At 37.1% G+C, this 25284-nt stretch overlaps 2 protein-coding genes across 2 annotated transcripts in view; both read left to right on the top strand.

Moving 5' to 3' along the window:
- Positions 1–25284, top strand: part of Pip5k1b (phosphatidylinositol-4-phosphate 5-kinase type 1 beta) — a 285611-nt gene that overhangs the window by 62547 nt on the left and 197780 nt on the right. The gene's annotated exons all lie outside the window — the stretch shown is intronic.
- Pabir1 (PP2A Aalpha (PPP2R1A) and B55A (PPP2R2A) interacting phosphatase regulator 1) lies at positions 15736–17309 on the top strand. The gene has a single exon (XM_026389266.2). The coding sequence runs from the start codon at positions 15846–15848 to the stop codon at positions 16695–16697; it is 852 nt and encodes a 283-aa protein (XP_026245051.1). The 5' UTR covers positions 15736–15845; the 3' UTR covers positions 16698–17309.

Below are 25284 nucleotides of genomic sequence, written 5' to 3'. Positions count from 1 at the left end.
CAAGGAGAAAACAAAACACAACAACCTTCATTATATAAAATATTTGGAATACTTTACATTTCTACCAATAGCTAAACAAAGTATGTTTTTTACATAGAATAATGCTGTTCAGGAAAATATAGCATAATGTGATAAGTGACTAATATGCATATTATGCTCCCATTTGTGTTTTAAAAGGGTGTACACTAGGACTTGAATAACAAAATGTTAACAGAGTGAATTCCAAGAAATCTTTGGGTTTTGTTGCTTTTTAGTATAATATAGACATAAAGTATCTATGTAGACACATAAAACAAAAAATTATTTTAAATGTATCTATCTTGGATTTAGCACTTCTACTTTAATATGTCTTATAACTGAATGAACATGCAAAGATATTAAATAATATTCAGTACACCACTGTTAGAAATACTTTAAAAAATTAACCTACCTACTTAGCCTCTATTGCCACGAATGTAAGATGTTCCTGGTATAGATACGCTTCACAGCCACTGAAATTCAAGATGTAGATCTGTATTGATATGGAAAAGGTACTCACAACAGATAATATGAAAGGGCAAGTTAAAAAACATTGTGTGTATATAGATAGATAAAAGTCTGAAATATTTACGTGACATGATCAAGGTAATTATTTCTGGGTAATGATATTATGGGTAATTTTCAATTTCCACTTTCAGCTTATCTATATTTTTTAAATTTTGTACAATTAACAAACACTTCCTTTATTTCCAAAAAAAAGTAGAAAGGAATAGTATTGGATATAAAGAATGGAGTAGTAACCAAAAAATATTGTGTAGTACCATGTGAAACACTATGAAGATGAATAAGTAGGTGCTATTTCTAGGAAAATTTACTTTATCAAAATGATCCCCAGAAGAGAAGTCGGTAACTGTGGAGGAAATGAAAAAGGTATCAAAGTTGTTCTCTAAATTGGAAGTGTAAGCTCCAGATGGCTTGGGTACATTGTCCCAACATTCAGAGGCATTAATATCATTAAGTACAGCAAACAAATAATTGATTAAAAGGAGCTTTAATTGAAATGGTATAAATTATAGCCATCCCACATAAACCTGATTGATGGTCATGCAGCTATTTCATCTTTTTCTAAGCAATGTGCAAAAAGTACCTTTCAATTTTTTTTAAGTTGCCAAAATGATCTTAATACCAAATCTTCACAAAGATGGTATATATGGATAGGTGTATATGCACACACACACACTGCAGATCAATTTTCCTTATGAATATTGATGTAAAACCTTTCAGTAAAATACCATAAAATAGAATTTAGTAGTGCATTGAATAAATACCTTGCTCAAGTGGGCTACATCACAGGGATGTAAGTTTGGTTCAATATTGGAGAAGCATGTCTGAGTATTAAATTGAAAAAGAAAAATCTATATGTCATCTCACAGGTGCCCATAATGCTTTGCTAAATTTCAGCATCCATAAAACATACATTGATCGTGGCAGTGATTACAAGGACTATATACATTTGTCAAAAATTAGTGAACTGCATTCTTTGAAAAGGTGAGTTTTTTTGCATGTAAATATGTCATTAAAATTAATTTTGAAAAGAATGAAATCACTTTATGCTAACACAAAGAAATCTAATATGCATTCCTGAAAATATATATTTGGTAAAATGAAAATAAATGGAATTTGTTACTTTGGTACTTTAGTTTAAATATCTAGGAAACACTTGATCAAATTAGGAAGCATTTGCGTCACTAAATGTACTGCTTGTTTGTGCCCAACAATACATTCCTATTTCCCATGCTTTTTTAAACTGAAAAATTATTTTTAAAAATAGAAGACTGAGGGCCATCTTTGTGGGAAACTGTTATCAGCATCTTCTTCAATGCATTTTGCCTTCTGAATTCTCCAGCCTGTGTAGGGAGCTTTTTAGCCCAGGGAAATCTTTCTGTTCTTTGGCATATCATTAAGAGTAATTAAGCATTTACAGTTTCATTTTCCATAAGCAAATTAAGTAGGAAAATGGGATAGGTTTTTCACTGTCATTTTTTGCTGTGTTCATTTTTTTTAAGGGAGAGTTTTTTTAATATTTAATTTTTAGTTTTCGGCAGACACAACATCTTTGTTTGTATGTGGTGCTGAGGATCGAACCCGGGCTGCACGCATGCCAGGCAAGCGCGCTACCGCTTGAGCCACATCCCCAGCCCTGTGTTCTTTTTCTAGCTTGTATCCTGTGCCTGACAGCCTGATCTGCTAGGTAGTCTAGAATCCATGGCATTAATTGCATTTTCCCTTCACTTTTGCTGGAGAAAGGTGAAAATTTTTATTGTCAGTGATGGAACAGATTAAACATAAGCAGTACTCTGAAAGTGTCACTAGCTATGATTTATGAAAAAAGCAGAATGATTGTCCCAGATTTGATTAAAGCTAAATGTTGTTTTATAGACTTTAAATAAATAAGTATTTGTAGCCTATTATTTGTGCTCTGAATTCTATCTTCTCCATCCACTCTAGGGCTTTACATCTCAATGATATTGTCTTGTGTCTCATTAGTGGTTTTGTTGCCACTAGTCACTTCTTAAGAAAAAAAAGTTTAAGAAAATCCTGCCCTTAATAGCTCTTCATGACCCATCAAGGTGACATGATATTGCTTGCTATAGTACCTGGCACCCAGACAAAACTTGAAAAAAGTTTTCTCAATTTGAATTAGCCAAAATTTAAAAAATACAGCCTATTTTTCTGCCTTCACTTTCTACTTATGGTACACTTCTCATTAGATTTTTTCCACACCTTTCTCTCTCTGGCCTCTGCTGGAGTCCTCTCTCAAGATCACCAGGTGCCTCCTTGTCTTCAATTCTTACTCTGAAATAAAATAATAACTCTCATTTCCTCAGCATTTCTGCCACATTTGACAAGTGGCCTCTGTCCTTGTATATGTATAAAAAGCAGCCTCTATGGTAGGAAATGAAATCATCTTAAGTTTTTGCCACTCCCTCTAAATTTATTCAGTGGGAAAGGCCTTCCCCTACTTCTGAATGAAAACTCAGGGACTGTTCTTTCTGCTCATATATAGTCAATAAAATGCCCCCACTATCATGTCAGGTCACTATTTCAAGTCGGTATCTCAAGTATCCAGGGAATCTCCATTGGCAAAACTTTCAACTTTCTTAACAGCTACTCTTCACCCTCAGCAAGAACATCCACAGGCAAAAACTCTTGGCTTTTAAGGAGGAACATGCTTTTCCTGTCTTTTGTTATCTGTCCTCCTGCAATTTTCTGAGGTCTGACCTGTCAGGGTCAAAATAAGAATGAAGGAGAGGAGGATGGATCTAGAATGAGTTTTGTCTTAGTTGTCTGGATTTTCATGCAATTCATTCTTAAAAGAAGTAGTAGATTTGGGGTAGGGAGATGTGAATTCATTTGCAGACAAGATGAGTTTGAAGAACCTGTGGAAGGTACAGTGGAAATGTGTAGCAGGTTGATCCAGAGATAAACTGGATTGCCAAAATGATCTTAACACCAAAGCTTCACAGATGGTATATATGGACAGGTGTATATGTACATACACACTACACAGATAAATTAGATTGTCGCAAGTAACTATTACTATAAATTCAATTATAGTAAATACCATAGGAGTGTAATACTGTTGTGAAAGAAGAATCCAGGGAACAAACATTAGGAAGAAATTTTGATGGACTTAATAAAGCACCCTGGCTCAGGCTGGATGCCTTTAGACCTTGAAGAAATCATTAGGTCTCTCTGAATCTTCATTTCATTGCTAATAAAGGTTAGTGTAGATGATTTATAAAGCCCCTTTTGGGTTGACATTCCGTGATCTGATTCCTTTGCATTAGTTCTTATATCTGCTTCGACACAAATAGGGCATTCTGAATTTCATAACCTCTCTAGTATCTGTAAACTCATGCAATGATTTGGACTCCTCATATCTCTCTCTCTCTCTCTCTCTCTCTCTCTCTCTCTCTCTCTCTCTCTCTTCTCTCTCTGTGTGTATGTGTGTGTGTGAAAAGAAAGACTATCCTGCATGCATCAAATCTACAAATATTTTTTAAAGATAAAATAGAATGCCACAAAAATGGAAGGTTTGTGGAATTCAAGTGTGTTTCATGAGAGTCAATAGTGAATGGTGATGAAGAGCTCAGCCTCTGAGACCAGACCCTGAGGCTCATATTCCTCTACCACTTAACTGCTGTGTCACCTCAGGCAATTTAGTCAATCCCCCCATATCTTCTTTCCCTCATCTATAAAATGAAGATGATAATCCTATAGAGATGATATAGGGATTAAATGAGACAATATTTTCAAATTACTTATTAGTACAGTATATATTCTCATATCTTATTATTGTTATATATCATTATACTTAGTATCAATCTTAGCCTTTTAGTTTTCAAAAGGACAGTGAAAAAAGAATCCATACCACTTGCTAAGAAGTGGGAACTTTGGATGGCTGAACTCCATGGGTGATAAAAATTCATTTCCTACTAACAAATTGAGCAGCAGGTGAAAAGTCATATAAATACTGAATTATAGTTGTATTCTGTTTATAAATTAGTTTGAGGAATTATAGGAGGAATTGACTCTTACCTGCCTCTAATACTTTTTGTTGCATTCACTTGTCAATTTACCTCAAAGTAAAGCTATGTGGAAAGAGAAGAACAAATTGTGAACTGCTCTCTTTCACAGTAGCGAACTTTACAATTTCAAAGTGTCTTAGAGGTTAGGTAACTCTTGGTGGAATAAAGTCAACTTCTAAAGCCAAAAAACATTTTTTCCCCTAAAGCATGTTTTTAATGAGTCTTTTTAAGTTTGGAATATCAGCTTCGAATTTCTTTGGAACATTTGACCTGCTCCTTAAAACATAATTATGTCAGTTGCATGGAGGGAAAGACACACCTTAAGGAATGGTAACTACTGAGACTAGAATCATTTTTCCAGTTTCTTCCCTTTTGCTCTTCTTACTTTGTCAAGAGAGAGGCTGGGTTCAACTTGTTTGTCAGACCCAGCCAAATATGTGTGTCCCTGTGCGGTTTATTTATGCCAAGAAGGACAGTAACATGACAGCAGCAATTCAAAAAGGGCTTTAAGTGAATAAGTAAGAATAAGCCTCTGGGATTAGTCCCAATTGAAAAGTTCAGCACCACCAGGGAAGGTAGCTGCTGCTGCTGCTGGGGATTAACAAATGGCTGGCTGCAGGGAATAGTATTCACTGGACAAGCCACATTCTTAGTTATTGATGGCCTCTCTACCCTGTGGCATCAGTCTCTCCTCAGATGCACAGACTTAGAGAGTAGCTTAGAAATGTGGTTTTCCCTATTTTTCCTTCTCAGAAACTCTGTTATGTGAATCTAATTCTTACTTCTTACTTCCACAGGAAATGTATGGCTTTAAAATTACTACAATCTTAGGGAATAAGATGAAAATATAATTCCCTTCTACAGAATTGAACTGAAAATGAGAGAAGTTCTTTAGTGTATTAAAAAAAAAGTTAGGGTCAGATCATTTTGTGATTATGGTGCCAAGTATGTTAGTAGGAAACCTGTTGGTATAGGACCTTTACAATTTGCAAGGTCTATTATGGACACACTATTGTTTGATCCTTATAACAAAGAGGCTGTGCTCCCTATTTCATAAAGGAGAAAATTGAAGCCTAAAGAAATTGACAGACTTGCCCAAGGTCTCAGTGCTGGAAGTATGACATCAAATTTGGTGTCATTTCATGTAAACCTGCTATATGCAGTAATTTGTTGAGATCTTAGAGAAATTTTCCAAATACAATGTTAGTTATCTTTTCATTATTATAACAAAGTATCTGAGGTTAAAAAAAGAAGAATATAGTTTTATTTTGGGTCATAGTTTTGGAGGTTTTAGTTTCTGGTCAGTTGACCCTGTTGCTTTTGAGCCTATGTCAAGGCAAAAAATCATGGTGGCAACTCATGGTGAATTAGTCTGTTTCCTTCAGGGAAAGAGAGAAGGTCAGTTTGTCTACAGTCCCTTCCAAGGGTATACCACATATGACCTAAAATTTCCCACCAAGCCTCACCTTCAGAGGTTCTTAGTATCACATGCTAGGGACCAAATCATGGATCTCTGGGGGACACTCCAGATCCAAACTATAACACCCACCCAGCTGGAAGGCCCAAGTGTATAATCAAATAGATTTTCAGCCTTTGTATATTTTAAAATTAACTTCATACAGTTTATGAAAGCCATCAATTGTGGCTTTTTTTTCTTGACAAATGGATTAATCCTAGGGAAAAGTTAGCAGTTAGAGGAAGCATATATCTGTGGAAGTGATACTGATCACCCCTTTGGATTGTGGCTTAAGAAGAATTCAGTGCCAAAGAGAAGGTACCAAAAGATGGACCCACTTATAATGTTTGTAATCGGTGGGGAACAAAGATAAATACTGACCCTATTTTCTATTCTGTTCAAAAGACCAGGGAATAGAGATAGGGGGTTAAATGGATGTTTTGATATTTTAATTTTTTCCTGAAATTCCCCCTGAAAAACTTGAACAAATTAACTATAACTCACAATTATTTGTTTACATGAACTTTGCTAAGGCTCCAGGCTGTAAGCTTCTTCCCTTTCTACCCTTTTACTTATTTTATATGAAAGATATGGCTCCAAGCAGCGATGGGATAGCTTTTAGCTGTAATTAAAAATAGAAGTTGAGAGAAGTAAGTAGCCCCTTGATGAACTTCTGCCTTGGCTTTTTAATTCTTGCTTTAACATTTGAAGGATTAGATTAAGTAACTTGAATGTAGACACCATGAGAGTCTGTATTTAATGGGCCTTCAGTAATGTAGAGTGAATGATCAGTTTCTAAGATCATCTACTAATTTTCTTTCATAATGATAACAAAATAACTCATCACTGACACAATTCTCATTTTTTCATGTGCATTCTAACAGCCCCCACTGAGTTCTTTTGGTGCTAGTCTAATTCTGTTCCATTTTGTGAATTATGCTACAAGCGTACCACTGAGAAGGCAACAGAGCCAACTTTGGTTGAACAGGATACACAGAAATTGCATTCGAGAAAATAAAAGGCAGTAAAGTGGCTTTCATTTCCTTCATGCCGTCTTAGCGGTAGCTAGCTTTGAGTCACTGCAAGAGCAGGGCCAAGGCCAACGAGGTTCTGTTGGGGATCTCTAGCCTCAGCAAGTCTCCCATGTTATAATAGGCTGCTAAAATCTATCAGTGCTTAAAACCACAGGGAAATGTAGCTTGTGGGTGTTTTCTGTCTCCTTTCTGTCTACTGTCAAAGACAGCAAGCTGTTCTTCCACTGATACCATGTTGTGTCAAAGAGATTTGGAAGCTCAACATTCCAGTTTAGAGTCAGATTCATGATTAGTGTTTGCACAAAATATCTTCTTCCAATTAAGTGCATTCTTATTCTATTCCAAGTTCCCATGCTGTTTTTCCATATTGAAAACATTTCGAGGTCTAATTTTATATGTATTATATAAATTTTGAGTACTTGATAATTTTTACATACATGTGCACTTGTGTAACCAGCACACAAATGAGGATATGGAACATTTTATTATTCCCTTTCCAGCTAGTGCTAAGCATAAGTACTATTTTGATTTCTATCCCCATAGACTGGATTTGGCTGTTCTTGGACATCATAAAAACTAAGTCCTAGAATGTGTAATCTTGTGTTTGATTTCTTTCACCCAATATTATACCATAACTCATCCATGTTGTTGACTAAAAAATTTCATTGTATTATTTATTCACCCATTTATTTATGGACATTTGGAATTCTTAAAAATAGCAATTCAAGGAACAGTCTTGTATGTATATTTTAGTACATATAAGCACTCATTTCTCTTGGACATATAGGCAGGGTGGGATTGCTTTTTTTTAATTGACTTTATTTTTAAAATACATGACAGCAGAATGTATTACAATTCGTACTACACATATAGAGCACAATTTTTCATATCTCTGTTTTAATATAAAGTATGTTCACACCAGTTCATGTCTTCATACATGTACTTTGGATAATGATGTCCATCACATTCCACCATCATTGCTAACCCTCCTGCCCCCTCTCTTCCCCTCCCACCCCTCTGCCCTATTCCTCTCATGCTTCCCCTCCCTGCCCCACTATGAGTCAGTCACCTTATATCAGAGAAAACATTCGGCATCTCTCTTTTGGGGATTGGCTGACTTCACATAGCATTATCTTCTCCAACTTCATCCATTTACCTTCAAATGCCATGATTTTATTCTCTTTTATTGATAAGTAATATTCCATTGTGTATATATGCCACATTTTTTTTAACCATTCATCTGCTGAAGGGCATCTAGGCTGGTTCCACAGTTTAGCTATTGTGAATTGTGCTGCTGTAAACATTGATGTGGCTGTGTCCCTGTAGTATGTTGTTTTTAAGTCCTTTGGGTATAGACCGAGAAGTGGGATAGCTGGGTCAAATGGTGGTTCCATTCTCAGTTTTCCAAGGAATCTCCATACTGTTTTCCATATTGGCTGCACCAATTTGCAGTCCCACCAGCAGTGTATGAGTATGCCTTTTCCCCCACATCCTCGCCAACACTTATTGTTGTCTTCATAATAGCTGCCATTCTGACAGGAGTGAGATGAAATCTTAGTTTTGATTTGCATTTCTCTAATTGATAGAGATGATGAACATTTTTTCATATATTTGTTGACTGATTGTAGATCCTCTTCTGAGAAGTGTCTGTTCATGTCCTTGCCCATTTATTGATTAGGTTATTTGTTTTTTTGGTGCTTAGCTTTTTGAGTTCTTTATATACCCTAGAGATTAGTGCTCTATTTAATGTGTGAGGGGTAAAAATTTGCTCCCAAAATGGAGGCTCTCTATTCACCTCACAGATTGTTTCTTTTGCTGAGAAGAAACGTTTTAGTTTGAGTCCATCCCATTTATTTTTTTTTATTTTTTTTTATTGTTGGTCGTTCAAAACATTACATAGTTCTTAATACATCATATTTCACAATTTGATTCAAGTGGGTTATGAACTCCCAATTATACCCCATATACAGATTGCTGAATCACATCAGTTACCCTTCCATTGATTGACAAATTGCCTTTCTAGTGTCTGATGTATTCTGCTGTCTGTCCTATTCTCTACTATCCCCCCATCCCATTTATTGATTCTTGGTTTTAATTCTTGCACTATAGGAGGAGTCTTATTAAGGAAGTTGGGGCCTAATCCCACATGATGGAGATTAGGGTCTACTTTTTCTTCTAATAGACACAGAGTCTCTGGTTTAATTCCTAGGTCCCTGATCCACTTTGAGTTTTGTGCATGGTGAGAGATAGGGGTTTAATTATATTTTGTTGCATGTGGATTTGCAGTTTTCCCAGCACCATTTGTTGAAGAAGCTATCTTTTCTCCAATGCATGGTTTTGGCACCTTTGTCTAATATAATTGTAGTTTTGTGGGTTAGTCTCTGAGTCCTCTATCCTGTACCATTGGTTTACCAGTCTGTTTTGGAGCCAATACCATGCTGGTTTTTTGTTTTGTTTTGTTGTTGTTTTATTATTGCTCTGTAGTATAGTTTAAGGTCTGGTATAGTGATGCCACCTGCTTCACTCTTCCTGCTAAGGATTGCTTTAGCTATTCTGGCTCTTATTTTTCCAGATGAATTTCCTTGCTTTTTCTATTTCTATAAGGAATGCCATTGGGATTTTGATTGGCATTGCATTAAATCTGTATAGGGCTTTTGGTAGTATGCTCATTTTGATAATATAATTCTGCCTATCCAAGAGCAAGGTAGATCTTTCCATCTTCTAAAGTCGTCTTTGGTTTCGTTCTTAAGCTTCTGTAGTTTTCATTGTATAGATCTTTCACCTCTTTTGTTGATTCCCAAGTATTTTATCTTTTTTTCCCTGAGGCTATTGTAAATTGGGTAGTTTTCCTCATTTCCCTCTCAAAGGATTTGTCACTGATATACAGAAATGCCTTCGATTTATGGGTGTTGATTTTATATCCTGCTACTTTGCTGAATTCATTTACTAGTTCTGGAAATTTTCTGGTGGAGCTTTTTGGTTTTTCTAGGTATAGAATTATGTCACCTGCAAATAGTGCTAACTTAAGTTCTTCTTTTCCTATACATAATTTCTTCCATCTAATTTCTCTGGCTAGTGTTTCAAGAACTATGTTAAATAGAAGTAGTAAAAGAGGGTAGCCCTGTCTTGTTCTAGTTTTTAGACTGAATGTCTTCAATTTTTCTCCATTTAGAATGATGTTGGCCTGGGGCTTAGCATACATAGCCTTCATGTGGGACTGCTTTTAGTCATAGGACATGCAGTTATTTTTAGTGGGTACTGCCAAATATTTTTTGCAAGGTGGGAAAATATTTACCTCCTAAATTTCTATGCTTTATGAACATGATTTTATTCTGCAATGTTTTCACTCTAGGTTGGTGTTACTCATTAATTTGGGAGATATTTGCCACCCATCTCAGATTATATACAAACACCCATTCATGTTCACATTTATTCATTATGTATTTAGAGGTGGAAATTTGTCTTGTCACAGGCTTGGAGGCTTAGTAGTGAAAGTTTGCCCTTAGGAATTAAAATGAAACAGCTTAAGATAGGTAGGTAGTTAGATAATAGATAATCACAGTAAAGTTTAAGTATTGAATAGATGTCTGGCTTATGGTGTATCAGTGAGCATGAATTTCAACTTAGTATTTAATTAATAGAATGAAACCAGAAGGATGAAGTGACGCAGAGAGGTCCCTTGCATTCTGCCTCTGGCATAATTCATTTGCAACAGGCTGAATTATATTTTATGGCTGCTATTTTTCTCTAATTTGTCCTTGATTCCTTTGAGAGGAAGCAGTAACTCAATATATTAGTCACTGCTTAGAATCCTCACCACTGAGCATTTAAATTCTACCAAGTATGTGTCAGCATGTGGTTGAAAAAGAATGGAAAATTAAGGCTTCAGTTTCTTTGAACATAGTGGTTCATTCAAGTAACCTACCTGCATGGGCTAAAGAGCCAAATAACTAATAATATTCCTGATATAAGAAAAAGAATTGATAAAGTAAGGAGCTTCTAGGACCAGTCAGAAAACCCTATTAGGCTGGATTTTCAAATAATAAAATTCCCTTCCTTTCTGGGCAAAGCTACATTAGTTTACCCATTCATTCTTTATCATTCATTCACATAATGATTCAACATTTATTTGTACTCTGTGGCAGGCCTTGTTCTACTAGTAATACAGTCCAGAACAAAGCAAGAGTTTTTGTTATGAAGCTTATCTTCTCAGGAGGCTAAGAGGCAAAATCATGTATTACTCTGGAGAAAAATAAAAACAGGATATGGGGTTTGGGTACGTAGGCCTGGTATTGGGCACTGCTTGGTTGCTTTTCATAAGGGAAGGTCAGGGAGAGCCCCAGTGACATTTGTTCAGGGATTGAAGCAGTGTGGCTATCCACTGAGTTGTCCATGTGGAGTGGGGCAGTGCCTGATGGGCTGAATGTTGAGAGCCACAGCTGAAGGGGCCCCAGCAAACTTCCAGCTGCCAGCTGATGATTGGCTCACAGGGCCCCAGCAACTTCTAGCTGCCAACTGATTGGCTCCTCTGCGGTGATGCTCATTGGGCTGTTTCCCCGCCCTTTCAGACCACAGAGCTCCTCATTGGGGGACTTTTTTGGCTCCGCCCATGCGACCCAGCCAATCGGCCTCGAGAAGGAGGAGTGGGGGAGGTGGAGAGGCTTGTGGGAAGCCTGTGGTGGCATTTGGGCTCTGAGGGTTTTTCCTGAGGAGCTGTGTGGTGTGGTGTGTGTGGTTCTAAAAATAAAGTTCGTTTCTTTTGACAAGTGGCTCCTGAATTGTGCCCAGCCAGACTGCTGCACTGAAGGCTAGTAAAGAGGCCTTTGAGGTAGGTAGTAAGGATAGCTGGAGGTGAGGTCAGAGGGATGGCAGAAATCTGGATTAGACAGAACCCTGCAGGCCATAATAATGACCTTGGCTTTTTCTTGGAGTGGGAATCTGCTGAAGGATTTTGGATAAATGATGATTCAAAAATTTTTAAAAAGCATTATCTTGAATAAGGGTAGAAACAGAAACCAAATAAGATCTCTAACTTTTGTATTCAGGCAAAAATTAAATGGCATAAATGCTTTCTTTTTTACTTACTGCCATCACTACGCCTTATTAATAATGGTAAATTGTGCTCATCCAAATATGAACAATGTAATAACTTTGCCACATTAGTAATAACTTAGTGATGTGCAAATTAATTATAGGCAATGGATATTATAAAATAAGTTCTTTATTTAATGCTTTTCCATTTACCTAGCTTTTTTCTGGACACTCTTTCTCCTCGTCCTTTTCTATTTAATAATGTTATACCATTCTTTCAGTCACCCAAACTTGCACTTCAGCCATTTATGACTACTTCTTCTTCATCCTCTATACAGGGAATTTGTATTGTTGCCTTGCTGTCTCCTAAATCCATTTCTTTCTGCCATTCTTAACTTTGGTTTTTGACCTTCCTTTCATTTCAGAGTTAGTGACCCAATTTTCCTTCTTTAATCTATGTGAAATTCAGCAAAGAGAATATAGGTTTCTGAAGTGAGACCTTGATTTAGGTTGGTTCAGGTCTTTGTTCTTCCATGTACAATAAGGTCTTTGTAGTTTTTATACCTCAATAATACCAACATCTAATTTAGAGTATTAGTATCTAAGATTGCAATAAGGACAAATGGGGTTATAGAGTGTTTAAAGAGCCTAGTACCAAGAGGCACTTAAAACTCTTTCCACTGTTATTTGACATCACTCCATCCTTGATCTTTCTGGCAAATTCTAAAGCAGAGCTCCATTGTGTCAGTCTTCTTTTCAAAACCTGCAATAGTTCCCTATTGTCTCACACATCAAATACAGACACTTCTGCCTGCCATTCAGATATCCACTCTCAAAGTTTTTCCCCATTATTCTTCTCCAATATATTTTATGTATTAGCCAAAGTCACTATTTTATAATCCTGTTATTTTTCAAAAGTCATCTCTTAAAGTCATGACAATCCTTCAACCTGTCTCAAATACCATTGCCTTAACAAAGCCACTGACAATCTGAAAATGTTATCTTCTAGTCCTGAAACATCCTCATACTTGAAGGATGCAGCATCATGCTGATGCTCTGCAGCCAGAGAGCCCAGGTCCTGACACTTAATGTCATCCTGTGGATGTTATTTAATCTGTGTCTTCAGTTTTCCCCTGCAAAATGAGGATAATGATACCTACCTCAAAAGGGTGTTGTGAGCACTGAAAGAGTTATTGCATGTAAAGCACTTTGCATAGTGTCTGTGACTTGGAAGTCAGTTAAATCAGTTTCTATTAATGTAGGCATAATTTGAACATTATTTTATCATCAGGACCCATATTTTTACTAAGATTTCAAATAAAAGCTGTTTGAGATACACTAGAAAGTGACATGAACCAGAAAACAAGAGCCTTGCAGTATTGGTTCCCACTACTAACCAAGTTGTGTGATGTTGAATATGAACATTTATCTTCTCTAGATATCTTCTTTTAGCTACAAAAAAAATAAATAAAAGAAAAAATTACTAGCTCTCTTTCAGTTCCAGTAGCCAGAAAAATATCTAATAGCGACTACCAACTTGCCGCAGCCCAGCTGGCTGGGCAAAATAACGGGGGGTGGGGGGGGGGTGGGTGATGAACAACTTGTGTAGATTGATATAGCAGGAGTGGGAGAGGTTTATTGTAGGACAGGAGTGGTATTTATACATTCCACACAGCTTATCTTAATTAGCATAAACTAGATACATCAGTCAACCAATAAGGAGTCTCCACACTTAACTGCTCGCACCATCCAGACTTGTTTAGACTCTAACATTTGCCAGGCGCCATCCTGACTTGTTTACAGACTCTAACACCAACTCAACCCTACCAAAACAACTCTTAATTTCCAACCTCTAAATGTGCTCATTTCCTCAGTAAATGATACTACCATCTACCCAATTTGTCAAAAATCTGACCCATCTTTAAATCCTATTTATTTTGCTATCTAAATTTAATACATCTATAAATCTTATCAATTCTGCTCCCAAAATATATTCTTATTTCCAATTACTTCACCTTGATCTCCACTGCTACAACCCTAATCCATTATTCTCTCCTATACTGTTGCAATTAGGTTCCTAATCCATCTTTTGGCCTCCATTCTTGCCTATTTTCCATAGAGGCAAAGTGCTATTTAAAACACACAACAAGCAAGCATTGTCCTAAGCCTTTAATCCCAGCTACTGGCCACTAGAGAGGGTGAAGCAAGAGGATCACTTGAGCTCAGGAGTTTTGAGACCAGCCTGGGAAACATAGGGCAAGATACTATCTCAAAAAAATAATAAACATAAATCAGATGATACTATCTCAAAAAAATAAATAATAAACATAAATCAGATAGTATCATTCCCCTGCTTAAAACTCCTCAGTGGCTTTTCATCATAGAATGATATCACACCACTTTATCCGCTCATATCACTCTCCCATTATGTCCTTTTTTCTCTTCCTGCTTCCTCACCATACTCATGGTGCCTTGAGCCTTAGCACAATCAATTCTGATTGTCATCCCCAGTCCTTAGCTGTCCTCCTGACTTGCTTCTTGTCATTTAGATCTCAACTCTATAATTGCTCTCTGCTTTCTATCAGCAGTGCTCTATCACACCATCTGGTTTTATTTTTTCCTAAGGCTTACCAAAAAATAGTCTATATACTTACTTATCCTCCCCTCCCAGAGTAGAAATTGCAAGTCCATAATAATAGGGCCCATTTCTTAGCACAGTGCCTGGAATATATTAGGTATGCAGGGGAAAACCTTGACTAAATCACTGAAAAATTATAAATCCACTTTTAATGAGGTATCAAGGTTTTAATTACATGAGCAAGTACAGTTACTTGTAAAATGTGAGGACTGGTTTTTCCTTTCGTTTAATACCTTATCCTTAATGAACATTAAGTACGTCTGTGCCAGAAATGACTGTAAATAAAACAATACAATCCCAAGTCCTTCCCCACTCCAATCTCCTAAATAGTTCTCACATTTATTATTTTCTCCATCTCCTCTCCAATAGACCACCTTAGTGTATATTACCATGCTCTTCGGTCTTTTCCTTGTAGGTCCTAATCTTCCAATGTATCTATCCTCCTGAATGCAGTCAGTGAACTTTTCAGTTGCTTCTCTACCGAGGCTTTCATTGTTTCCTCAAGAAAGACCCAGCATCTGCGCTTGTCTCCACCTCCTTCGTCTCGCCAGCCCTCACTCTCAACCAGGCCGCACTCCTCCTCCCTCTTGGGTTCCCGCCTGCCACTCACCTGGGTGGCCCTAGCTTCGCGCTTCCAGTAACATTCTACAGAGCACCCATATTGCCTACTTTTTCGGATTTTAGATTGTGCTTTCCTCGGGGAAGCCCTCCCTGATTAGGCTAAGCCCAGTTCCCCATCCTACAACCCCACATTACCAAGGGCGTCTCTTTCAGAGTTCATATTTGTTTTATAAGTATATTCTCCCAAATATGATAACCTCAGCACCTTGCGTTGGCAACAGCCAGAGCTCAAAAGCTATTTGCGGAAGAAACACCAAGACTAACGGCCCAACCACTACTCGCCCCACCCCTACGGTTGCGGCGCCAAAGTTACGCATTAAGCAGGCGCCCCGGACAGGCGTCTGGGGCGCCTGCGCGAAGGGGCGCGCATGCGTGGAGGGGGGAGCCTGCTGACAGATTCTCGGAGGCATCGGTGGTGGCGGCGGCCCTGGACTGCGGGGAATGGGAATCCTAGGGCCCTGACTGAGCACCGCCCCCGCCTCCCTGCCCCCGACATGGCTCAGGAGAAGATGGAACTGGACCTGGAACTGCCTCCGGGTACGGGCGGGAGCTCGGCGGAGGGCGGCGGCGGGGGCCTTAGGAGGTCTAACAGCGCCCCCCTGATCCACGGCCTCAGTGACACTTCTCCGGTGTTCCAGGCCGAGGCGCCTAGCGCCAGGCGGAACAGCACAACGTTCCCGAGCCGCCACGGCCTGCTGCTGCCGGCCTCCCCCGTCCGCATGCACAGCAGCCGCTTGCACCAGATCAAACAGGAGGAAGGCATGGACTTGATCAACCGAGAGACGGTCCACGAGCGAGAGGTGCAGACCGCAATGCAGATAAGCCACTCCTGGGAGGAAAGTTTCAGCCTGAGTGACAACGATGTGGAGAAATCCGCCTCCCCAAAGCGCATCGATTTCATTCCGGTGTCACCAGCACCTTCACCCACCCGGGGAATTGGAAAGCAGTGTTTTTCGCCATCCTTGCAAAGTTTTGTGAGTAGCAACGGATTGCCTCCAAGCCCTATTCCCAGCCCAACTACTCGATTTACTACCCGGAGAAGCCAGAGTCCCATCAACTGCATTAGACCAAGTGTTCTTGGACCATTGAAAAGAAAATGTGAAATGGAAACTGAGTATCAGCCAAAGAGATTTTTCCAGGGCATCACCAACATGCTTTCTTCTGACGTTGCACAGCTGTCAGATCCTGGTGTGTGTGTATCTTCAGATACCCTGGATGGAAACAGCAGCAGTGCCGGGTCTTCTTGTAACTCACCAGCGAAAGTCAGCACTACCACCGACTCTCCTGTGTCACCTGCCCAAGCGGCCTCTCCCTTTATTCCAGTAGATGAACTTTCATCTAAGTGATTCTCCCATTCTGAAACTTTCTTTCTTTTTTCTTTTATTTTTTTTCAATGGAGAGACAGAAAATCAAGTTGGAGCAAGCACTGAACTTTGTTGATTAATCTGAGTCTATTTCCTATTTGACCCTTTTCCCTTTTTTTGGAATTTCCTGAAATGTTATTCTAGAGAACTTCTATGTCAGGTTCCTGCGGATGCCCTTGAATTCAGTGTAGTAATATTTTCAGACTTTTTCCCCAATAAGTGTGTTGAAGCATACATTTTACGCTGCTAATATGTCTAAATACATATGTTATCCCTTGATTTTTTTAAATAATTGAGAGCTCTATTTATTTATGGGAATATTAAGTTCTGATGAAAATATAAATGTTGAATTAATCAGTATAGTAAACTGATGTTTTAAAATTCCATACTTTATGGCCACACTAATTTTTAATGTCATTTTTAATGATTGCTAATTTTCTTTTGATGAACAATAACTATTTACAGCTTTTTAAAAATGTTAGTTATAACATATCCAGTGGTTGTCTGTTTTACCCAGGAATCCTTGGGTATTAATTTTCTGGGTGCAGAAGTGAATGGGAGGGGGAGATGATAAAGGAACGAATTATAAAAGTTTGCAACAAACCTTTTTAAATTAAATATGTAAAAATAACCATATTTAAGAAAAATGTTTTCTAGTGAAATTTTATTAGTAATTCTAGTTAATCATACAAATATAACTATGATATAGAAAGTGAACTTTTAAAAAAATATTTTTAACCAGAAAGTGCTTTCTTTTGGGTATAATCCTAAAGTGCAATGGGGCAGTGCCTTGCAGTCCTAGCTCACTGTGTATAGGCTGAGGTAAGATTCTTTGTGCCACTTCAAACTTAAAAGTTTTTCAAGTATAGATATGTGGGAAGCCCTGTTGATCTTCAGCAGAGCCCCCCCCAAGCAGATAATGCTTCTCAATGATTTATATACTTTAAAATATCCAATCGTGCCTCAGTTCCGGACATTCTTGCCAATGAGGAGCCAGAGCAATTTTAGGCTGCTTTTTTGCTCTGCCCATCTGTCACCTTCCTGCCTCTCCCTTGTTCAGGAAGGAAGCAGCTATTCCTTTGCCAACAGTTTCTTCGTTTCCACTTCCCATGTAACAGGGCACTGTCATTTAGACATAGGTACAGTGTGACTCAGTTTCTAACAGTGAGCAACAACAGGACTGAATTGTTTAACCTCTGTGGTAAAGCTTTAGCTGGATTTGGTTACCTTGGGGAGGTTGGTTAAATAAGGCTGGTCATTTGCAAGAGAAAAGCAGTAGAATCACATAGGTAAATCATTGTTTAACTTAGATTTTGTTAAGGGTAGAATTGTAGAATATTCTTTGTCTTTGACAACTAAGACAATAAGAGTAGCAAATCACTTTCATATTATACTTCCTTATGATACCTCATCTATTTTCCTTAACTAGATAGATGGGTGGGTGGAAGAAAGAAAGACAGGCGGATAAAAAGAATGGAAAGGGTTAAAAAAAATTAAAAGACTCCAAGATACCAAGACAAAAACCCTATCTTACTTGTTAAGGTTATTACCTATGAAGACTAGACTAACAGTTACATAGAATTTTTATTGCTATGAGAATAAATGTCACTAGTCAACTCTTGACAGTTGCCTCAGTGAAATCCTATCAAGGGTAAGGTTGTGACCATGTTTAAAATTTTCTGTTCTGGATAATAATCTTCCTGTGCTCCAGTCCTGACAGTGTTCCACAATTCAAACCTATATATTCAGTTTCCTGTTGATACCTGATCTGCTTCCAGAGGTACTTTAAAACCCTCAACATCTTTAAAACAAAGTTGTTGTTGTTTATCTCTGTTCTTGTATAGTGCCTAAATTGATGTCATCACTGGAACCATCTTTGACTTTCTCTTTCTTAATCACCAAGTATTGTCAACTGCTTTTTAAATGAACCTCAGTTCTCTCCCCTTCTCTATCTATGTTTTCCTTGATTTAACTTAAGTTCTTGTGTAAGTGATCTCTCTGCCTGTCTTCTCTCTTTGATCTTCACACTGACTCTAGGGCGATCTTTTGAAAAATACAAACTTGAATTTTTCACTCTCTTGTTTGAAAATATTCCTTTTCATTTCCTACAGTTTAGGGAATTTTTTTTTTTTTTTTTTTTTTTTTAGCCTGATTTACAAGGTCTTCATGATCTGGACATATTCTAAAATGGCTTCATTCCTCCCTAACCCCCTTCCAGTACACATTCTTCCTTCCTATTCTGCGAACACTAGACTACTTGATATTCCTTAAATATTTTGTGTACTTTCTTGTGTTTTGTGCTTTTTGTTAGGTTGTTTCTTCTCCATAAAAGGGCATATCCTTTTTAGTCAGGATTTTTTCTTTTTATTGCATGTAAATTTAAGAAAGCAGTGTAAACTTACTGATTATAAAATATTTAAACAATGTAGATATTTACACAGTAAAAAAAAAAAAAAGCCTCCCTGTTACTGTAAAATTTATCATCTCGTTCCACAGGTAATTTTTGTTAACAAGTTGGTATATATTTTACAAGATGGGTTACTTTGCATTTCCATGTACATATGTATATACATGTAGGAAACCAACATTTCATTGACAGCTCTCTTTCTTTCTCCCCATATCTAATCACTTGCCAAGTCTTACTGATTTTATCCTCTAGAATCCATTCCTCATTTTCATCTCTGCTGCCACCCTGATCCAGGCTATCATCATTTCCTTCTTAAATATATGACTCCAACTCTGGTTGACTACCTATTCATTCTTTCGAAAGCAACTGGAGCTTTTAAAATTGCAGATGTGATCCTTCCATCTCCCAACTTTTCCTTCTTAAAGCTTTTTATTGGCTTCTGTTGTTCTTATGAGTTTGCCAAAAAGTATTAATTCTGACCTAGGAGGTCAGGAGGGATCTGACATTTGCCTCTTCCCTTGTTTACTGTGCTCCACCTTCAGTGACTAGCTTTCTTCTACTTAAATACATTATGTTCTCTCCAATTTTAGGTCTTTTTACCAGATCCTTTTCCCTGAAGGTATGGAAAAGTTTTATTTCTATAAATTTATTATTTTTTATAGATAAGTTTTAAATTAGCTAAGGCTCTAAGAGTTTATGTGGTCATTTACATTACCATAGTATTGTTAATAACTTCAATCATTGCTCCTTATGTAGTTTATGTAAAAATTATCCTCCAAAAATATTTTAAGGTATTAGTATTGCTAATCTACAATAAACCTTGTACAAGAAGTCCTAAAGCAATTAACAACCTTCAGTTATAGTATAGTTTGTCACATATAATAAAATTCTATGCAATATTTTCCTTTATTATGTTTGTTAAAAACATAGTCTAAAATGTAAAACATAGTGTAAAAAATTATGTATAAAATAATTATTGGTTGCCAAATCCAAGCCTACTGGGTGCCAGAACCTTCAAACATATTTGAAAGATTGATTGTAATCAAGAAAAACCTGTTTTCCAGTGATTCAATTTATTAATTCAGCCCACTACACACTTACAGCAAGAGACCATTCTTGATATATTTGGCAGTACACTGGGTGCAAAGGTCAAGACTTAGGAGGGCAATAAGACTGAGAACTTTTTTTTCCTCTGGGTATATTTTGAATCGGTAGAAAAAGGGTGAAGATTCAAGAGAGGTCGGAGATAGGGAAATGGTTGCCAGACAACCAGCAGAGGAAGATGATGTAATCTACGATTCCTGGATAGCATCAGAGAAAAGAAGAAATAGTTGGCCTTGGAAAGGAGGACAGTAGACTTTTTTATCTTCTGATACTTTCTTAAAAATCGGGAGGAAACATCAGTAAATGTTGGATTGATTTGCTATTTCAGGAGTTCAGGAGTACAGAGAAGATTTGTGGAAAGTAGAAAGAATTTATGTCTGATTTGTTTTATTTTCCAATTTTTGAGGAATGTAAAATATTTGAGGATGGAGACAGTGAATTTAGAAGCTTAGGTGAAATAAAGGTTTAATGTTGCTCTGAGAATTTGTAAATGACTTAAGGATGAGTAAAAGATTTATTCAGCCATTTTGGATGCCATGTTGCAGTTGGATAATAGGCACAAAGGAAGTGTGTTGAGTTGACTAGGTTTGGGAATTTGTTAAGTGGGTACTAGGTAAAGTCCAGTTCTGCTGAAAATAAAGTTTGAATGATTGGCAAAGGTGTTGAAGGTGGTCAGAGAAGTCAGCAAAGGCTGATGGACTGGGCCTTTTTTTTTTTTCAAGGTCTTACCTTATTTAATTAGCCGTACCAAATATGCAGAGACTCTGGTCTTATGTAGCAGTTTTTCCTGTAATTTTTCATGGCTGAGTTTGTTTAGCTAGAGAAGCATCTTTGAAAGCAATCCTTGAATTCCCCTCATTTGTGTCACATTCACAGTGACCTAGATAGAATTCTTTGACATCCAAGTAAAAATGTTCACACATCTATAATCCCAGTGATTCAGGGGGCTGAGGCAGAAGGATCACAATTCAAGACCAGTAAGGGCAACTTAGAGAAACCCTGTCACAAAATAAGAATAGCTGGGGATGTAGCTCAGTGATAGAGCATCACTGGGTTCAATCTCTAGTACCACAAAAAATATTATATAAAAATTAATAAAGTACATGCTTTGTGACAGGCACTATTCTGGGTGCTAAACAAATATATTAATGCATTTAATTTTTATCATTGTCATCTGAGGTAAGTACTGTTGTGCTCTTTTTATTTAAGGAGAAAATGGAGATGCAGAGCAGTTAAGTAACTTGTCCAGGATTCTAGAACTGGGAGGTAAGCAGTGTATTGTGGTGGTTAAGGACAGACTGTGGAACCAGATGGCCTTAGTGAGGATTAAATGGATCAGTATATGTAATGCCCTTAGAACAGTGCTCAGTGATTTCTGTCAGATGATCAACTATCATTGTGGTGGTGGTAATGACTGGCATTGTTATTAAGATTGTACTTGCTAAGAAATCTTTATCATTTTTGATGAAACACTTATTTTCATACTGAGTAGTATGCTCTCTGCCCTTCAGGGTAGACTATCCTTTTCTAATATGTTTTTGATATTAGAAAGTCTCACTTACACTGAGTAGACTCCTTCTTTAACTTCCACTCTTTCATTCATGTCCAGTTCATTGAAAAATGAAGTCTTATTCCTCATTTTTAAGGTGTCCTCCTTCAAAAATCAGAAATTCTGATTTTTCTCTGGTGTCTGCTTCTTGCTTCTAGATTTTAGAAATCTTGAGCAGTTCCTTCAGTTTACTCCCTCTGTGAAATAAGTCAGTCATTATTTTGGCAACCATGATTTTCAGAAGATTGTGATCCCTTCAAGACTGTATTTGCCTTCCTGGGTCAAATATGAGAGATGGTCTAATATCATAAGGTTTGCCAGTAATAAAAATTAATGCTAATATGGGCCAAGACGTTCTTTTCAGTGACTTATGAGTTCATTCAATCCTCGTGAAAATCCTAAGAGGCAGGTGCTATGAGTATTCCCATTTAACAGATTAGAAAACCAGATACATTTTCTTAAGTCCCTATTACTCCCTTAATTTTCCTTTTTGGAATTTAGTTGCTCTTTGTTTTCTCCTGATGATCAGAATTTTTTTTTCTTATTTGAAATAAATCCGGATTTCCAGCTAACTAGCTGCTTGTTAATTTTGTTAGCATTGTTGCTTCTATTTTGAATCAAATGATATGTTTATTTAAAATGATGCCTTTAGATATCATATTAGAGGAAGGCATTGGAAGGATTTTTAATAGGTAAAAAAATTAAAATGTATAAAAGGAAATCATACTTCACAGCTTTACATATTTTAAACTGATGTGTTACTTGTTATGATAAGGAATACTCAAACTACAAATCTTGGGAATTTTTTTGTTTTCTTTAAATATAGATATATAAAAATATATATATAAACTTCATTACAATATGAGTGTGCATACACCCCCCCACACATCTGTTTGTTATGTTTGGTTTATACACTATCAAATTGATTTAGGTTTTCTTAAATGTATCATTCCTAGGGAAACAAAGACAAGAACCAGTTTGATCCTTTCCTCATTCCTCCTGCCCACAAAACTATAAGTTAAAAGTATGTAATTTTTTAAAGGAAAAAGTAACAAGATTCAAAGAATGATCCAAAACTTCTTATTACCTAAATACTAACAAGCTTGACTTCTTTTTTCTACAGGAATTTCTCCCCAGAGATAGAGATTTAAAGTCAGGGAAACCAAGCAATCCTTAAACTTTCCCCTTCCTCCTCTCTTTTTAACTGTGCTTCATAGAAAATCAGTGAAAGGACTCAAAAAAGAAAACTTCCTTTGTAATACATTCTGGAATTGATACTAGACTTAAAGTTTCACACTGTCTTGCCCCTGTATTTAAGTTTTTGAAACTAACTATTGAAAGCCACAATGTGTTCCAAAAGGTTAGTATCATTTTTAGAAGTTGAATAAATATTTGCAAAACATTTCAAAAGCGACTCTTAGTTTTATATATAGCCTGTTAGACAAATAACACCAAGTATCTGTGTTTTATGCATATCAACATACGCACACACACACACTGACCTGCCTTATGAACCTTTTTTTGTGTGCTTAGAATTATATTTAATTTTCTGTCCATTTTAGATTTCCTTCCATTTTCCCCTCCTCAGTTTCCTTACATGGATTGGTTGGATTTTATACTGAAATACAACATATACAGGTCACACACATATCCAGGTGTCTCTCTCTCTCTCTCTCTCTCTCTCTCTCTCTCTCTCTCTCTCTCACACACACACACACACACACACACACACACACACACACACTTTATATGAAGTATTTTTTGTTTGTTTTTATTTTCATCAACTTTCCAAATTTCAAGCGCTATCCTAATAGAGATAAAAGGTATATAGTACCTGTACCCAGGATCTCTTTGTGCATGAATTTTTTTTTCTCCTTTTTGAACTTCTGGAGAACATACTTTTGGAGATGAAAAAAAATCACTCAACAAATTCTAAGGCAGCATTATTGAAACTAAAGAACAGAGAACCTATTGCTTTTTCTTACCTGTGAAAGTTCAGTGCTGAAGCAATGCCAGGGAACATTCTGGTTCTTTTCCAGCTGCCTACAGTGGTCCCCCAAACCAAACTAACCTCTAAGGCTTGGCTTGCAAGGTAGTTGTGAAATAAGACAATTGAGAAAGACCTTTTGTGCCTTACCAAAACTAAATGGTTGGTTGAGGTCACCATTCCTGTGATTGAGGCAATGCTTCCCCCTTGCTTTAAGGACAAAGAAAGATTCTACTGTTGAGATACCAGGAGGATTTCTGGAAGTCTAAGGGACAAGTAGCTATTCAGTGTCGGTATCTTTTGAAAAGAAAAATGTGAAAGAGTGAGGGGATGATGAATGGCCTGGGTATTTCCTTTGGCATGGTAAATACTCTCTTGGATTCACTGAGCATTCCTTCTTTAGGAGAGTGGTTTTCCTGAATGTTTATTCTTTGTTCCATTTTATTTAGGATTTAGAGTTGAATCATGATATTTAATAATTTTTTCATACCTCTTGCCTTTAATGTTCTCTTCTTTGAGTCCTCTGTGGGGGAGGTAAATAATGATGATAATAATAATGGTCAGATTACTTCGATAGGGAATTGCAGTTCTCAGAGATCTTCATCTTATCAATTTTACCATGTTCCTAACTCTGAGTTAAAGTTTATCTAGTTTATGGGCTGGGTGGTAGCTCAGTGGTAGAGCATTTGCCTAGCATGTGTGAGGCATTGGGTTCGATTCTCAGTACCACATATAAATAAATGAATAAGATAAAGGTCCATTGATGTCTAAAAAAATTTTTTTTAAAAATTTATATAGTTTTTCTCAAGGCCTTGCTACCAGATACTTCTAAAATACAAACCTGAGTATGCAATTTTAGTTAATACCTCTGAACTTCAAAATTAAATCAAATTTTATGCAGTATGAGTGAAAGACCCCCCTCTACCTCCACATATCCCATAAATTCCAGGACTCTAGCCACATCAAGCAGCCTGTGGTTCATATTCCTATATACTGCCTGTGCTTCCAAACAAGCTGCGTCCTCTGCTCTTCCTCCCTCCTTCCACCATACCCCCCACCAACCCCTTTTCTTAATTAGCTCAAGGCACACAACTGTCCTGATGGCCCCTGCCTCTCTGGATGCTTTCTTTTATGATCCTGTTGTATCTAGGGCTTCATTCTGTAAAAACCGTTAACAGACTGAATTTTATGTTTCTTGGCTCTTTTCCCCATGCATAATAAGGACTAAGTCTTTTATTTCTGCCCTAATACTTGTCATAGCACATTAGAGTTACCCAGATTTGTATTGAGTAGATGAGTATTAATCCATCCATTAGGATGGATAAATGGATGAATGATGCACAGTGATTTTGTTTTGTTTTTCAATATTTTTCAATATTTGGGGTGGTATTTTATTTCTTCTACTGACAGTGACAGTGCCATTTAGAAATTGATTCAACAAATGTTTATTAAGCATTCATTTACTGTGGTACATAATAGGTTTTTTTTTTTAGTGTTTTTAAGAGAAAGGAATGTAATAAGA

The sequence above is a fragment of the Urocitellus parryii genome, chromosome 4 (assembly GCF_045843805.1).
Source record: "Urocitellus parryii isolate mUroPar1 chromosome 4, mUroPar1.hap1, whole genome shotgun sequence".
Taxonomy (NCBI): Eukaryota; Metazoa; Chordata; class Mammalia; order Rodentia; family Sciuridae; genus Urocitellus; species Urocitellus parryii.
Note: the sequence above shows the minus strand (reverse complement) of the source record. Positions and strands in the feature narration are given on the sequence as shown.